The sequence below is a fragment of the Xenopus laevis genome, chromosome 1L, assembly GCF_017654675.1.
Source record: "Xenopus laevis strain J_2021 chromosome 1L, Xenopus_laevis_v10.1, whole genome shotgun sequence".
NCBI classification, from domain to species: Eukaryota; Metazoa; Chordata; class Amphibia; order Anura; family Pipidae; genus Xenopus; species Xenopus laevis.
In genome coordinates, this window is record NC_054371.1 from 60,737,019 (window position 1) to 60,754,228 (window position 17,210).

A 17,210-nucleotide genomic window follows, 5' to 3' on the forward strand; every position below is an offset into this window, starting at 1 on the left:
TCTGCTACAGACCACTAATACAGTCTCCTGGTTCTGCTGAAGGCATGAAGGCAGAATTCGCCTTTTAAAGGACGGGATTTGAAATGCGGGGGACTTTGTTTTTGATTTATCCGGGAGATGTAGTAAAACAACAGCTGACAGGCCACAGGTGGGACATCACTGGGTTTTAATATGAACACAAACATCAAAAAATATAAACAGTTGTCAGGACACACTGTTGTTAAGGGCTTCTTAGAAACATCATGTCGTTTCCTAGAAACTAAATCACACATCATTGTGAACAGGGAAAAAAACAAATTCAAATGGTTTCGGTCGTGAATAGAAATAAACACGGAGGCTTTTAACGGTCCTGTAAATAACAGATAATATAACCGCCACACTAAGCAGCAGGACTTCAGCAGTACTGGACCAGCTCTATCACTCACACTAACTAGCCAGGGGGAAACAGCAGCATTTTGATGCACTTAGGGGCACATTTATCAGAATGTGAGTTTAGATTTTAATAAATAAAAACTCTCTCACGTTCTATTCATTCCTGTGAGTTTTTTGGGAACATATTGAACATAATTAGAATTCACTGTTTGGTAAATTCACTTCCAAAAATCGTTTGGGAATTAATAAAATGTGTGTAAGTGTTTTTATTTATTAAACTCACATTTTGATAAATCTGCTCCTTACTGATCTATGTATCATCTCTGGCTCTGGAGAATGTTTTCATTTCCTTCATGCAGAAGCACTTGAGCTTTGATAGATTTTCTGTTTCATTGCAATGCACTAAAGTTTTGTTGTTTTTTTTAAATCTGGGAGCAGTTTGGGGTTTGATATTTTGTGAATGAATAACATATTAAGCACTTTCTTTTTACAACAGGACTGACGCCTTTCTACGGGTTTTCCCAAGCGACACAGGAGTTCAATTTCCACCTTAAAGGGGTTGTTCACCTTTGAGTTAACTTTTAGTATGAAGTAGAGAGTGATATTCTGAGACAATTTGTGGGTTTTTAATTATTTAGCTTTTTATTCAATAGCTCTCCAGTTTGCATTTGCAGCAATCTGGTTGCTAGGGTCCAAATTACCCTAGCAACCATGCACTGATTTGAATAAGAGGCTGGGATATGAATAGGAGGCTAGAATAGAAAGATGAAATAACAAGTAGCACTAACAATAAGGGGCAGATGTATGAAGGGTCGAATATCGAGGGTTAATTAACCCTCGATATTCGACTAGGAACTAAAATCGTTCGACTTCAAATATCGAAGTCGAACGATTTAGCGCAAATCCTGCAATCGAACAATCGCAGGATTATTCGTTCGATCGAACGATTAAATCCTTCGAATCGAACGATTCGAAGGATTTTAATACAACGATCGAAGGAATATCCTTCGATCAAAAAATCACAGGCAAGCCTATGGGGACCTTCCCCATAGGCTAACATTGACTTCGGTAGCTTTTAGCTGCCGAAGTAGGGGGTCGAATAGTCGAACGATTTTTAGTTCGAATCGTTCGATTCGAAGTAGTAGTCGAAGGTCGAAGTAGCCCATTCGATGGTCGAAGTAGCCCAAAAAACACTTCGAAATTCGAAGTTTTTTTAATTCGAATCCTTCACTCGAGCTTTGTAAATGTGCCCCTAAATGTGTAGCCTTATAGAGCATTTGTTTTTAGATGGGGTCAGTGACCCCTGTTTGAAAGCTGGAAAGAGTCAGTAGAAGAAAGCAAATACAAAAAGTATATATATAAAAAAAATATAATAAATGAAGACCAATTAAAAGGTTGCTTAGAATTAGCCATTTTATAACATACTAAAAGGTGAACTACCACTTTAAAGTGTTTTTAACATTTTTCTTTTTTTTTTAATTTTTAGTAATTAGATTTTTTAATAAATAAACATTTGAACTGTTAAAAAATGAGGGTTTATTAGAATAACAAAAAAGACTCTGCACACAGCACAGATTTGAATATTGATAAATAACCCCATTATTGTCAGCACAACTGACAGGAGATATATGTGTAGCTCTTTATAACTTGTGCAGTGTTTTTGGTCCAGACAGTCTTTGATCTTATGCATCACATAATGGTCCGATGAAACAACCTAAATATTCTGCCATTGCTCCATGAAGGGAACCATTTAAAATACAAGGTTATTTTAGGTTGCTATGGTAATTAGGACCCTAGCAACCATATTTCTAAAATAGCAAACTGGAGAGCTGCTGAATAAAAAGCTAAATAAAACTCAAAAAACACAAAAAATAGCAAATTAAAACCAATTGCAAATTGTCTCAGAATTCCGCCCCTTTCAATTTAGTTTACACAGCTCCCATTGACTTCTACACTAGCTTGGGAGCTTTCAGATGCCAAAATCTTGTTTGTGCTTAGTAAATATCGTGAGATTTTTAAAGCAGAATTCAAATTTTAACAGGAGTTATTTTCTTTTCTTTGTGCATTTGACGTACACATTTGCTTTAGTGATCTATTATCAAAAGATCCCCCTTGGTTAAATAGATTATTATATATTAAACTAGAAAACCGAGATCTTCCTGTTGCAGGGATTTACCAGCTTTTAGAAAGTTTAGTCAGTTTTTTTTCCCCTATGCGCATAATTCTCCTTCCCTATTACAGTGTGAGTTTCAGAGCGCACAGGGGCAGGCGTAATACAGCCATAGAGTAGTACAAAGTTCCATTGCACCCTGCACCCACTCGCATTTCCTAACTTGTGCATCTGAATGACACCTAAATAGGGGACAGATGAGGATTGGGAGGGGAGAGGTGTAGCCAACAATACTGATGGCAGGCCAGGCTGAAAACAATGAAAAACATGGTGGACTGCACCACAGTAGTTGTCTGGAGGACAATGATGCAATATTTATCCAGATGGATGGTTTGGCATTAGCTACTTCAAAACGCATACTTGAAAGCACCCTGTGCGCCTAAGGCAGTGATCCCCACCCAGTGGCTCGTGAGCAACATGTTACTTGCTGACCCCTTGGATGTTGCTCTCAGTGGCCTCAAAGCAGCTGCTTATTTTTGAATTCTTGGCTTGAAGGCAAGTTTTGGCTGCATTAAAAACTAGTTGTACTGTCTAGTAGAGCCAATTGTAGGCTGTCAGTCCACACAGGGGCTATCAAACAGCCAATCACAGCCCTTATTTGGCACCTCCAGGAACTTCATGCTTGTGTTGCTCCCCAATTCTTTTTACAGTTGATTGTGGCTCACTGGTAAAAAAAAGGTTGGCGACTCCTGCCTTTAGGTCTAAGGTGAATGCAGGCAACACAGACTTTCCAGTAAGAAAATGCAGAACATAATAGTTTTTTTAATATGGTTATTGTTATTGGATATGGTAAAGCATAAAACTTGCAGCACTGAAATGTATTTACAGAACAAGAATATGCCGACACACGCACAGCACATGAGAAAATCAAATAACAAAGAGCCTTTTATTTCAGGGAAAGTGGCAGTACTATTAAAATAACACTGAACAAATGAAAGCTAAAATACCAAAACTATGCATTTGCAATAAAAAAGTGTTGACCAACAACAACAAAAATATATATATGTATATAAAATGATGACATTTGATCAACAGTTTGAAATTGAGACAAAATGTGTTTCCAATCACAGCAGCAAATGACATAAAGCAGAGTTGTCAGACAGCGGATAGTCCAGCCGGGGATTCTGGGAGCTGGAATACAAAAGAGCTGGAGGATAGCGACACATCCCTGTGTTAGAGTTCTAAACTCTTTCTACATCACTGGCTTCTGAGAAGCCGCACGAAGGCAGGTTTATACTAAGGGTGAAACATGCATCACATTCGTCTAAAATGTGTAGTCAAAAAGTCTATTAATTACACTGTTCTAACAGGATCCCAAAAATAATAATAATAATATACAGGAATGAAATGTGTGACTTTAGTGACAAAGTAATCAGACTGAGGTGTGAGATAGAACTGAAAAAAAGAAAGCAACGTTGTTTTATAAAACACTGTCCTAAAACGTATCATTTCGGTTTGGCAACATCGCGTGGCTTTGCATAAAAGACCGTTTTCTGGTCCAACTAAAGTCTGATCAGGTCGCAAAGCAGCCAGGAAATAATGGAAATGTGGTTAGAATAGAAATCCATGGATACCATGTACAGCTTTGGAGTATTGAGTACACAAGGCTAAAGAAAGTGAACGTAATTTTCTGGAATCAGTCCCCGCCTCCCGTTCAGTGTCCCTTCAAGCCACCCGGGCTCCCTTGAATGATGAACTGCAAAGCACAAGGAAATTGGAATCAGTACAAATATGAAAATTGCCTTAAAACATCGTCTCCTGATACAGAATATTTGCTTTCCTTGCTTTTAAACACTGACAAAAAATAAATATATTAACGCACAGGCTGGCCTCAATTTTAATGGAAATATTACATGTGAAGTAAATGTTATCCTTGAGCAAATGTATGTATGTATATATATATATATATATATATATATATATATATATATATATATATATATATACAGGACCAAACCAAACGAATGGAACAATTGCCTGGGTCACTAAACCTCCAATAAACGTATGAAACTTGAGTGAACTATTTACACAATGAAGCCTAGCCTTTACCTTGTAGTCAAAGCTACACATTCAACACAAGTAGCCCCATCATAGAATATTCTTTGTAGGAGGAGACGTGTAAGGATCAGGAAAAGTGATGAGTGACACTTTTGCTGTTGAACAGTATCACACGTTCCTGTCCTTCTGCAGCCGCTTCCTGTTTCTTTCTGACTTGCTCTATGGATTATATCCTAGCTACTAATACTAGTAGTATTAGTAGTATTAGTAGTAGTAGTAGTAGTAGTAGTAGTAGTGATTTGGTCAAGGATGGATTTTCGCCGGCGTATGATCTGCCACACTTCGTGCCACTTCGCCAAGTGTAAATTCGCTACCACTACTCTAATTTACTAAAATGCAAAGTTGCATCTCAGCAGCCAAACGCTGGTATTAGTTCATCAGCTCAAGCATTTCTTAGTGATTTTCTGCCTAGCAAAACTTCATTAGTACTCTTATGCTTAGGTAAATTTGAATAGGATGGCTACATATAGGTCATATATACGTCTTTATTAGAGATGTTGGTGCAAATGCTTGAAGTGGCCACTTATTATTACAAATGTCCAAGGAAGCGAAATAAAGACATAAAAGATCCTCTAAAGCCCTAGACATGAGCCCACCCTAAAACAAATGTGGCATGACCCTCAAATGGTTTGGAAAAAATGTAAACACAAAAATATTTAATATTTAGAACTTTTGAAGGCAAACCCTCTTTAAAAAATGAAAAAAAAACGCCAGCGTTTTTACAACTTTTATGGCGATAGGGTGCGAAATTGCGCTAGCGACGGTCTCTTTTGCTAGTGAATTGTCGTCTACGCCTGTTAGTAAATTGGTGATGTCCCTGCGGATTAGATTTCTGTCGAATTTTCTCTAGCGACGGCCACTTCGTCTTTTAGTAAATCTGACCCATTGTCTGTCTTGCCTTCCTTGCCATAAGCAGAATTGGTAACAGTTCAAAGCCACTAATGCTTTAGAGTTTCCACCACACAGAGTGGCTGACTTATTAAATATCAAATTCTGAAGGATTTTCTGCAATTTCCTATTTTCCCCCATGTATCAAAACATTCCTGAGAATCAATTTGCTGCATTTATTAAAGCAGATTCCTGCCTCGGTTCAACAGAATGTGCTTGATTGTCTTAATCTATTGAGTGTAGAGCTAAACCCAGCGCATTAGTCACACGAGCACTGTCTGAATTTCTGATCCACAATAATAATAGAAATCTCATGCAGAAAGAGACATTTCTTGTCTATGGTGGAGAATCATTACATCCCCACAGTGTTTGTAGCAGAGCTGTACATGTAAATCAAATGACTATTAATCTTGCCAGGAATCTTGTGGGTCTAATTCTCCCTATCATAAGATGTAACACCTGCGAGCGAATCAATTTGCCATTTTTTTTTATTCAAATGCAGAGTGCTCTCAAATGAATGCAACATAAACAGTAACCGTATATATTTTTCTACTTCCGACAATACTTTGCCTTTCAAAATGTTTTGTATTAAAAGGGTTAGATGACAAAAATGGCAGAAGAAGATGAAATGAAAACGGAGCCGTGTCTTACACATGTGCTTAGAAGGCAACACAATTATGAGCATAAATTGATTACAGGGTATTAATTAGACACTACAATAATAATAGTGTAAGCCTAAAAATATGACAGTATGTCCTCTACTTTTTAAACTATAACACATTTCCTTACTTATTTTTAAAAAAAAGTTGAGTTTTTTAAAATACTTTGCCAAAGGCCTGAATAAGTTGTTTCCCTCTGGCTGTGTAGAATATAGTATCACTCTGAATGTGAAACCTGAATCAGTGCAAAACAAGGCAAAGACAGTGAGCTGTGAGCTCCTCATAACGCATCCTTTATTTAACCTTTATACATCCCAAAACTCCAGTAAGCTATTTAAAATCCTAAAGTCATTTGGGTTAGGGTATTAGGGCAGAGACACGCGGGGACGACTATTCTCCCAGAACTGCTTCGCGCCGGCTAGAATCGAAATCGCAGACGGGATGGCACTTGGAGCGCTTCGTTTTCTGAAGAGGCAATTTCGGGCGGCTTCGGAAAACAAAGTGCACCAATTCGGGGAGATTTGGGGAGATTAGTTGCCCCGAAGAATAGGAGATTTGTTACTGGGCAGCTAATCTCCCAAATATGAGCGTGTCTCTGTCCTTAAGGCTGGCCACAATATTTACATTGACACATAATCACACAAGCCTCTTGGCTCATTTAGTTATATATATGGATAAGTAGATGGTGCTGTCACAGCTCTGGAGAATACGGGGGGGGGGGGTATTTTACTTATTACTCTGGTGTTGTTCTGGAATGATGAGTTTAAAGAGACCCTTGTAAACTGCTAAGTAAGTAAAGTCTAGGGCAGCATCAGCCTATAGTGTGTGGAAAGCATAATTATAATCAATTTGTGCATAAACATACAAACATATATTAGTAAATGCCCAAACATTTTAAGAATCAAACAAAAAAAAAAACAACAACAAGGCTCAAGTTGAAGTTTAATGGAATATATCATCTACTCATGAATAGATTCTCCCCTTAAGTGTTTTTTCTTACCATCCTCAAAAACAGCTCCAACTTCAAAAGATAGTTCTGAGCTGTGTTCTGCCTCACAGGGATATACGGCTTTTGCCTTTCTCTTTGCGGAGCTGTAAAAAAAAAAAATAGAGATGTGGAAAGAGAAAAAAATATTTAACTGAAACACCTGTAACGTGTTGTTTAGTAATATAAATTATCATCCAAATATTTCCACACTGGATAGGGTTAACATGGCAAATATACAGCACAAAGGGGAAATTACTATTCTTCTATGGATCTGCACATATCCTGTAGTTTCCCTATTGAATACAACAGCAAGCAGCAGATTTCAAACAAGGGATATAATCATGATATCTACAGTGAAACTCTACCAATGTTAAAGTGACTGAAGAGTGATGGATGATTAGTCTGCTTTCATTCGGCACGTCAGCAATCAACACACTCCAGACCCACAGCAAAATCACCGAGCTCTCGTAATGCCTTGAACAGCCAATAACTAACTTGGCCAACGCACAAGCAAATGCTTTTCAGATGTAGCTCCAAATTCTTTTTATGATTAATGGCACCCAGGTAACCGATGGGCTTGCACTCCATAAAACTCCAATGTACAGGCCAAAAAGTAAAACAGTTTTTATTTAAATAACGTGCTATGACAGCCTTACGTGTTTTGTAAGTACCTAGCAATCTGTGGGTTCTAGCAAACGCCAGAGGGGCTGCTGTGCGATGCCACAGACACCCACTATTTATTGAGCTGTTTCAGCCTCTGTGTAATTGAAGTGTCAGGGCCTGATTTAAATCCCAGTGCATTAGTTTTATGAGGTATCTCTATAGAGCAGTGATCCCCAACTAGTAGCTTGTGAGTAACTTGTTGCTCTCCAACCCCTTGGATGTTGCTCCCAGTGGCCTTAAAGCAGGTGCTTATCTTTTAATTCCAGGCTTGGAGGCAAGTTTTAGTTGTATAAAAACCAGGTGCACTGCCAAACAGAGCCTCAATATAGGTTGTCAATATTTTTCATGCTAGTGTTGCTCCCCAACTGCTTTTACTTCTGAATGTTGCTCACAAGTTCTGAAGGCTGGGGATCCCTGCTGTAGAGGATATGAAGAAAATTAGGGGGTTGTTGCTTCTAATAATACCCATATTGTAAACACAGGTGGTTGTATTTGTTCAGTCCCCACTGGTGTCAAGCTTCACCAGAAAATGGGAATTTTTGTTGAAAAATGTTGCTCATTACTCATGATTATGCCTTAATAAGCAAATAGCTTTAGTAGGAGACTTACAAATCTTTGTCTATGTTAGATCAAAAATATAATAACCTGTATTTATTATTACAGTGCAGTAAAGGTTGTTGAAATGTCTCTCTTTATAATTACCTTTCTCCCTTTTATATTTTCTTTACTAACCATCCACCTTTTTTCCCTCGCTATCTTTATGTCTCTTAGTGGTGGTGTTCCATTTCTACTGTCTATTGTTAGTCTTTAACTCAGTATGTCACCCAAATAACCCTGCTCATCCTTTGATTAAGAAAGGTTTAGCTAGAACACTCTTTCGATATCTGGAATTTTCAAGCCACATTTGCTTGCAAGCTCTATAAAAGGATTATTATTAGCCATTAATCAACATGTGAATAGCCAGGAACAACACAACCGGGCTAGCATGATCCTGCGGAATAGTGGTCCTGTGCTGGATTCGTCTGTTGAGAAGAGCAGCTTTTAATATCTCTCCTCATCTATGTTTCCCCTTTGCCTCCTCATATCTTTCCTTTTGTTGGACATTTTATAGCATAGTCAATCAGATGTTCTACGTTATTTCCTTGAGCTTTATTTAAAGTTCACTTTGACATTAGTTTACTATTATATCTCTTTTTTGATACAAGATGGGTCCCTTAGCAACGAGGGCCACAATATAATAAGACCATTCAATATGCACTTATGTCCTTGTGCCACAACACTTTGTGTTGGATTAAAACTCAGGTAGAAAGTGCAGGGTAGTTGTGCCTGTTTTTTGTACACTTCCCGCCATCACTAGATAAGCCCTGAGGCCTCTACATTGTTGCTGCATGATATTTTGAAAGTTCAGAGCAAACTTTGTTTAAACATCACACAGTTCATACAATGCCCCACATCACACACTGCACAGCACATTATAGAATTCATTACAGCAGAAAAAGGTGCAATAATAGTCTATTAGAAATGTTGAGAGCCATCAAAGACAAATGTCTACATCAAGTGTGCTCCATCTATACAGACTAAATTCTCACAGCAGGTGCTCTCTATGCTTTTTGCTGATGTTCAGACATGAAGAAAAACAACAGAGTGAGAAGATAAAAATATAGGGAAAACAAGTTTAGATGAAAAGTCAGATGGAGGATGGAATATCAAAGAAAACAGGTTGAAAGAGAACATGGGTGTAACATGGGAGAGATAAAAGGGGAAAGAATATAAAGAAAAAGGGGTAGAATAAAAAGCAAAGTAAGAAAGAATAAATGAAGCTCACAGAGGAGAGAATCAGACTAAAAAGAATAAAACTGGTATGTACAAAGAAAAACAGAGAAAAAGGAGGGCAGCTTGCTGATTAGAGAAGGGTGATACAAGTGCAAAAGAAAAGAATGATAAAGGGGTGACACAAAATGAAACAAAGTAAAAGGCAAGTAGTAGGATGAGAAGAAGGCAAAGACATAAGGGATTTCTGGGAGATCTGAATTGAGATATTAGATAAAAGAAAAAAAAAAGGAGGTGGAAGGGTAAGATAAGGGAGGAGAAAAAGTGCATGTGCTGAAGAAGTAAAATGGGAGGGGATGGTGAGCATTAAAGAAATGACTGAACTCATGAGACTTCCCAGGCATTATAACGGCTATAACAGACATCCTATTTGTATTAGTTTTCAGGGAGACAAGCAAATGACACAGGTGCTTTCTAAGGATAAAATTAGAGACGTCTCCCAGTTCATACATGCATCAGTATCACATGAGAAGAGAAACAAAGAAAAAGAAAGATACATTAGACATGCAAGAGAGGAACAGGCAAGACATAATATTTAGTAAAGGGGACACATTAAAGTTAGTAATAACTCCTAGGTTTGTTCACCCACAACACCTTTGCCTTACACTTGTACTGGTAAAAATACAAAGGCAATGGCAATATTTTTCTCAAATATAAATATTGTAACCTCACATTTGAATACTATAGGTGGTAGAATCTAAGTTACCAAGTAGGTGGCCCAGATTCCCATAATTTTCGCCCATTCCTTTAGTTTTGACAATAAATACCTTTCAGCAGATGTATCACTTGTTGTAAGTAAATGTGCAGGGAGTGTAAGTGGCTCTTCAGGATCTTTCACTGGTGTTGCTTCAGCTGCCTGGGAGGTAGTTACTGCTGATGCTGCAGGCGATTCATCATTTATCCACAATACCAAAGGGGAATGAATCAAGTTCCTTCTGAATTAAAGGAAAAAAAGCACATTTCATTAATGATAGAATTATACATTATATGAGACACATTATACAGGTGTGGGGCCTGTTATCCAGAATAACGGATCCAGATAACGGATCTTTCTATAATTTGGATCTTCATACCTTAAGTCTACTAGAAAATCATGTAAACGTTAAATAAAGCCAATAGGCTGGTTTTGCTTCCAATAAGGATTAATTATATCTTAGTTGGGATCAAGTACAAGGTACTGTTTTATTATTACAGAGAAAAAGGGAAACATTTTTATAAATTTGCATTATTTGAATAAAACAGAGTCTATCGGAGAAGGTTTTCTGGATAACGAAACCCATACCTATATATGTTTTTCTTATAACTACTGTATACCCTTAAAAACGGAAACCTCAAAACCATTAGGCAAATTGTTACGTGGCAGTAAGAAATAGGACATCTTTTGCAATGTTAGTACATTTTATATACATTTATTATTTATAAATGAAAGGTTTATTAAGCAAGAAGTCTTGGTGTCTTGGTTTATGATATATTTAATATATTTCATCAACACAAGTTTTTCCTGGCACAGACAATAACCCAGCTTCAGTTCTGTGTATACCAACCAGCTAAACACTCAAAACTTTGACTTATTTAACCTTTTTAGTGCCATTAGCTATGGGCACAGCTGGCACCAGGCTTTTTCTCAGAGGCTATAATGAAACCAATAAACACTGCATCTACAGCATGTGGCAGTCAAGTCTTTGAAAGCCTGGGCTGTGGCAGGTAAATGGTTAAACCCTTAAACAGCGCAAACTGTAAAATCTATGGCACTGACATGGAGATAGCGGACCTTCATATATAGCAAAATCTATGCCAAAAAAATTTATTGAGAAAAAGATTTCTTAAACAATCACAACATGTTGGTGGATTTTTACATAGGGCCTGAAGTATTAACCGTTGAATGCCTAGGTTTGTGTAACTGCTTGCTTTTTACAGGAAGCCCAAGCAACTCCAGATAATGTTCAGAGTGTTCAGTAATGCCCTCACAGTTTCTTCAAGCCATTGCACAAACTTGGACACTCGAGGGTTCATAATTCAAGCCTGCGGAGTTGTCATTTAAATAGAAGTGTAAAAGTAAAATTGTTGAAATACCAGACACAAGGGACAAAGGGATTTAGCTGTTATTTACAATTAAATATGGACGTTAAGAGGCAAAAAACTGCTACAAAGAAATACACATGTGTTGGACTGTAGTCCTGACCCTTTTTTATAAGATCTGGCCTATTTCTCCAAACATTCAACCAATTTGCATTGAAGATACATGTGAAGGTTAAACAGTGATAAAAGCAAAGACAAAGTGTCACAAAAGTACCAAGAAAAGCCTTAAACACTTTTTGCATCTTTCTGTGTTTTTGTTTCCAGAATTACCGTAGTAAATGTAACTATATACTTTTGCTTGGCTAAATGTGGATTGAATAGGGGTTCAATGATAAAAGTCATCTACCCCCACCCCTCCCCCACAATCCACTCCGGTTAGTTTGGGTTCTGCTGTATTATAATGATGCAACTGCATAAAATCAGTAATTTTTATTAGCATTCATTAAAAAACAATCATATCAGGGCAGGGAGTGACTCAGACTTAATGTTTCAAGAGAGTAGGAGCCACTCCCTCAGAGGCAAGTGCAAAATAATAGATTTAGATTTTCTAGGCAGAGCCTGGTCCTGCAGTGCCTACCATACCCAAAGAACTTTCCACTGCTTTGCTATGAGAGGCTATCACAGGCCTGGTTAAAATGCCATATCATTCACAGAGCTAACGATTCCTTAAAGGAGTCGTTCACCTTTGAGTTAACTTTTAGTATGATGTAGAGCAGGGCAAATAATTTAAAAACGATAAAAAAAAGAAAGTCTATATGGAAAGTTGCATAGAATTATTCATTTTATAATATACTGAAAGTTAAACTTAAAAGTGAACCACCCCTTAAAGGAATTGTTTAGTATAAAAATAAAAACTGGGTAAATAGATAGGCTGTGCAAAATAAAAAATGTTTCTAATATAGTTAGTTCGGCATAAATGTGATGTATAAGGGCTGGAGTAACTGGATGTGTAACAGAACACACATTTTTGCCTAACTAAATATATTATTATTTTTTATTTTGCACAGCCTATCTATTTACCCAGTTTTTATTTTCACACTGAACTGTTCCTTTATAGAGCCATGGAATATGTTGCTATTATACAAATGATAATAATATACATGGATGTGTAAAATACGCCAGTGATGGTGGATTAGGAAGATGACTTTGAGAAGATAAATAGTACGTATGGGGTCCGTTATACGGAAACCCGTTATCCAGAAAGTTCCGAATTATGGAAATGCCGTCTCCCATAGACTCCATTATAGTTAAATAATCCACATTTTTAAAAATAATTACATTTTTCTTTGTAAAAATAAAACAGTACCTTCTACTTGATCCCAACTAAGATATAATTATTCCTTATTGGAGGCACAACCAGTCTATTGGGTTTATTTAATATTTTCATGATTTTCTAGTAAATTTAAGGTATGACGATCCAAATTACAGAAAGATCCATTATCCGGAAAGCCCCAGGTCCCGAGCATTCTGGATAATAGGTCCCATACCTGTACACGTTACAGCAAAAGTAAAAAAATGGTTACAGCAAAGTAAAGAATACCAGTGGCACAGTCACAAAATATTTTCACAAAAGCCATTTATTTTACCAGGGTTTTTGTCAAAACCATAAGTAACACTCTAACCAATTTAAATTCTTTAAATGAATAAGATAACCTATAAAACATTCTGTATAGACCAGTATCATGGTTTTTACAATCCCTGCAATGCTCATTAAGGAGTCATATAAAAATGGTAAGAAAATCGTGTATGTAAATGTGAGTGATTTTCTTTTAGTAAAGGTCATTAAAACCCCATGCCGGTCTAAAATAACAAATTGGAGGCCTGCAAGTTGAAATATACAAATTTAACTGAATGTTTCAATTTCAGGCTGTCTTTTTTTTTTTTTTTGCCAAAGTGCTTTTAGATGCTGAAAGGATCTGTACACAAAAATAACATGAACAAAATCAACCAAAAATGTTAGTATGGGATTAACAGAGCGGTAAAGCATCATATTACATGTAATAATCCTTCCTTCACTTTCAGGAAGAGATAGGTAACCAATTACTGTAAAGAAGATTTAAGTGAATAGCTGGACTGTAACCAAGGCAACGGTGAGAAAAAGTAGTTGAGAGCTACAGAGGGTTAGAGCCTCCTACGTAAAAAACAGCCAAGTCAAAAAATGTACTGATACAGTTCAAATGTCTTCTGAGCGGAAGAGACTTATCAAGTGTATTCAGTGTATGAAGGTAATGTCAATTAACATCCTGACATAAGATTCACACAGTCAGGTCGGATTTATTGTGCACAGATTATTTTTATTTTATTTTTTTTTATAAGCGGATGTGCTGTTTTTGAAAGCAAGTTTTTGTTTGTATCTTTTCTCAAGAAGGAGAATGATAATGTGGCGCAGACACCTGCATAAACTATGTCAATGAAGGTAAAGCAATGTGTTCTGCAATACTAAAAATAATAAAAAAAAATAATCATAATAATAAAGGCTTTATTATCAGCCATTATTTGAGTTGAAGAGTTTGTGATTGCAAAACCAAAGCCTTTCCTCTCCTAAGGACCTACTGGGTAATGAAGAAAGAGCTTATAGAAATAGTGAATGGAGGGCACACCAAATCTTTCAGAAAAAGATCAGAGGTGCAGAAACAAATGTTACCCCTACTTAAGGTAACCTATAACAATATACTTTATCCGTATGTTCGCACACTCACAACAAACACAATTTGGAAGATAAGAGTGGTTTCAAAAAAATATTTACTTTATGCAGAAATTTTTTTATACATGAACAACGCCATAAAACACATGGCATAATTTATACAGCATTAAAAAATAGTATACAATATCAACTACCCATTGATTATATATGGCAAGCAAGCTACAAGGAGCGGATACACCTACCAGCAAAAATGAGAATGGCCCCAACGTTTCGGCACCAAAGCCTTTGTCAAGGGGATTCCCTTGACAAAGCACTTGGTTGTGCTGCCAATGCATAGCCAATGAGAATTGTAAATAAACCATTTCATAATAATAAACTTTTTTAGTAGTATGTGCCATTGGGTAATCATAAATAGAAAATTGCCAGTGAAAAAAATAAGGCTTGTCTCCTGGGATCTTACGATTCACGGTGCACACAAACATACCAAACAAACCATACAAACAAACCATACTTGTTAGGTCACATGAGCCAATTAATTAACACACAGAGTTCTGTATTTTGCTTCCACATTTCTTTATTCTACAGTTAGATTTGTAGTATTTCTGGTCAGGTGATCTCTAAAGGCAGCACACAGATCACCACAAAATGGTGGCTCAAGGCAAGAGATGTAAAAGGGCAAGATTTACTTAAATATAGACCAGTTTGGTAAGATTCTTTAATATGTCACTTAATATGACAAACTATCTGTTGCTTAGGTATTAATTTTGGGGGTAAAGTTTTCCTTTAAATTTTATTCCAAAAATTACACACTTCCCATTCAATGCTTCACAATCAGAAATCAAAGTAACGAGCAGCAACAAAAAATGTCCTTTGCCCTGCCTTCTTCCTGACCATAAGGGGATGCACTTTAGACAAAAGATTTAACAAAAGCCAAAAAGATCTGCATTTTTAGCCAACTGAAATTAAAATCTATCTGAACTGTATATAAAATATATTACTCTTCTGTAAAGGTGCAGATTGGGCCATAAGGAGGAGAGGGGTTAATGTGCAGTGGCCATGCACTTATTAGTCCTGCAAAAGAAGCTCTGGAAGCAAATGGCAGATAAGAAAGAATGAATGTCAAAGGGAAGGTCTTTCTGCAGCTGTGGAAAGAAAGTGCAAGCTAATTAGGAAAGGTCTGGAAGAATAGAGGTTTCTGTCAAGACACTTTCATTACACACCAGATTTTTTTTAATGTATTAACTATTATTCTTCATATAAGTAACACCAATATGTTTACTCAGCACATTACAGCGATTGCTAATAATTCACATTAGTCCCTGACCAAGGGAAACTTACAATCTAAGGTTCTTGTCACATGCACACTACACTATACCTCCCAACTATCCCGTTTTTAGCAGGACAGTCCCAATTTTGACAGCTAAGTCTGCAGTTCTGGATTCTTATTAAAATGTCCCGAGTTTCTCTTTAATCTCCTACACTGATGCCAGGAAAAGATACAAAGCTTCTGAAACCAAAAGAGAGGCTTTTAGTATTTAGGGGTGTGTCCAATGTCCAGAAAATGTCAATGCCTGTTGTGCGGCAGTTCTTTTTGTCCCTCTTTATATTTACACTAGGGCAGAGCTTCTCAGAGTTTTTTGGTTCAAGGTCCCATTTGAGTTTCAGAATTTGGTCTGGACCCCCCTTGTGTCATAATAATGATACAGACATAAGGAAGAGCAGCGAAACAAGACTACGCCAGCCCCCCTGCCAGGGAAGTGTGCACTTCAAATATCAGTCAAATTGACATTCAGGCTTGGTATCCAAATGAATTGTAGATATCAAATAATCTGCCCCTAACAGACACAAACATTGGCCTGCCAGCATGTGCTATGGGTCCTTCTAAGGGATCCAGTCCAAAAGTCTAAAAAAAACCCTGTACTACAGTTATTTTATATCAGATGCCAGTTTACAGTTGTGTATGCTTTGGAGTGTGGAAATAACAAAATAAAAATCCTTAGGGTGAACGCCTTGTAGAACATGGTCAATTCGAAATAGAACTCAGAACCCAAGCACTGCAAGGTAGCAGTGCCAACCACCAAACTAACAACAAGCAGTGGGTCATCCCTCTTAGTTGCAGCTCTGTATTATTTAATGTTTTGAATTTAGACCACTCTCTAAAAAATGCCTTTGAGCACAAAGTGGCTGTATGCACTTGCTTGATATCCGTGAGACTTGAGAGCAGACTAGAAGAAAAATTAGGTTTCCCTAAATGAACATCAAGAGAACTACAACATCCCCGTGGAACAGTCTTTACGGGGCAATGACCCCCCAGAGGACCATCCATAGGTGGACTTGTCATCAAAACTATGTTCCAAGAGAGATGTAAATTGCACAGTGTTTCTGTATGCTATACAGCAAACTTTTAATAGAATCCAAAAGCATAGAAAGGTCTTTACCCTACAAAGAAAAGGAAAAATAAAGCTCAAGACCAAAGAAAAGTATAACTACGTGTTTGAGAAAAGGCATGTCTATAGGAGACTGCTAATCAGAAACACTTTACAGTAGTTACTGTGGATATTAGCTGAGTGACAGCAAACAGAATATAAAGATATGCTAATCCATTTACTGCTCAGACATACCACACCAATTTTCCACAACAATCTTGTTCCACTCATAGAACCGCATTCCTTATTTCAAAAACTTGACATTTAACTCTGAAGCATGATAAAGTTAGGAAAATTCAGTTTAAAGCACCTTTTACCGCATCTAAGAGGATTATGTGCTTAAATGCAATCACAGACCCCATTATTTAGCTCATGCAGTGGGCTGTATAGTGTAATAGGTGCTTTTGTTATACTTCCTAATTTTAACTCTTGT

General features: G+C 37.1%; 1 protein-coding gene across 2 annotated transcripts in view; it reads right to left on the reverse strand.

Moving 5' to 3' along the window:
• Window positions 1-3,269: 3,269 nt before the first annotated feature.
• arhgap10.L (Rho GTPase activating protein 10 L homeolog) overlaps window positions 3,270-17,210 on the reverse strand; it is a 105,883-nt gene continuing 91,942 nt past the window's right edge. The window contains 3 exon segments of one of the 2 annotated variants that reach the window (NM_001096454.1): window positions 3,270-4,238; window positions 7,148-7,239; window positions 10,396-10,563. In NM_001096454.1, the coding sequence (NP_001089923.1) occupies window positions 4,150-4,238; window positions 7,148-7,239; window positions 10,396-10,563 (349 nt within the window). In that variant the 3' untranslated portion in view covers window positions 3,270-4,149. 2 annotated transcript variants of the gene reach the window in all.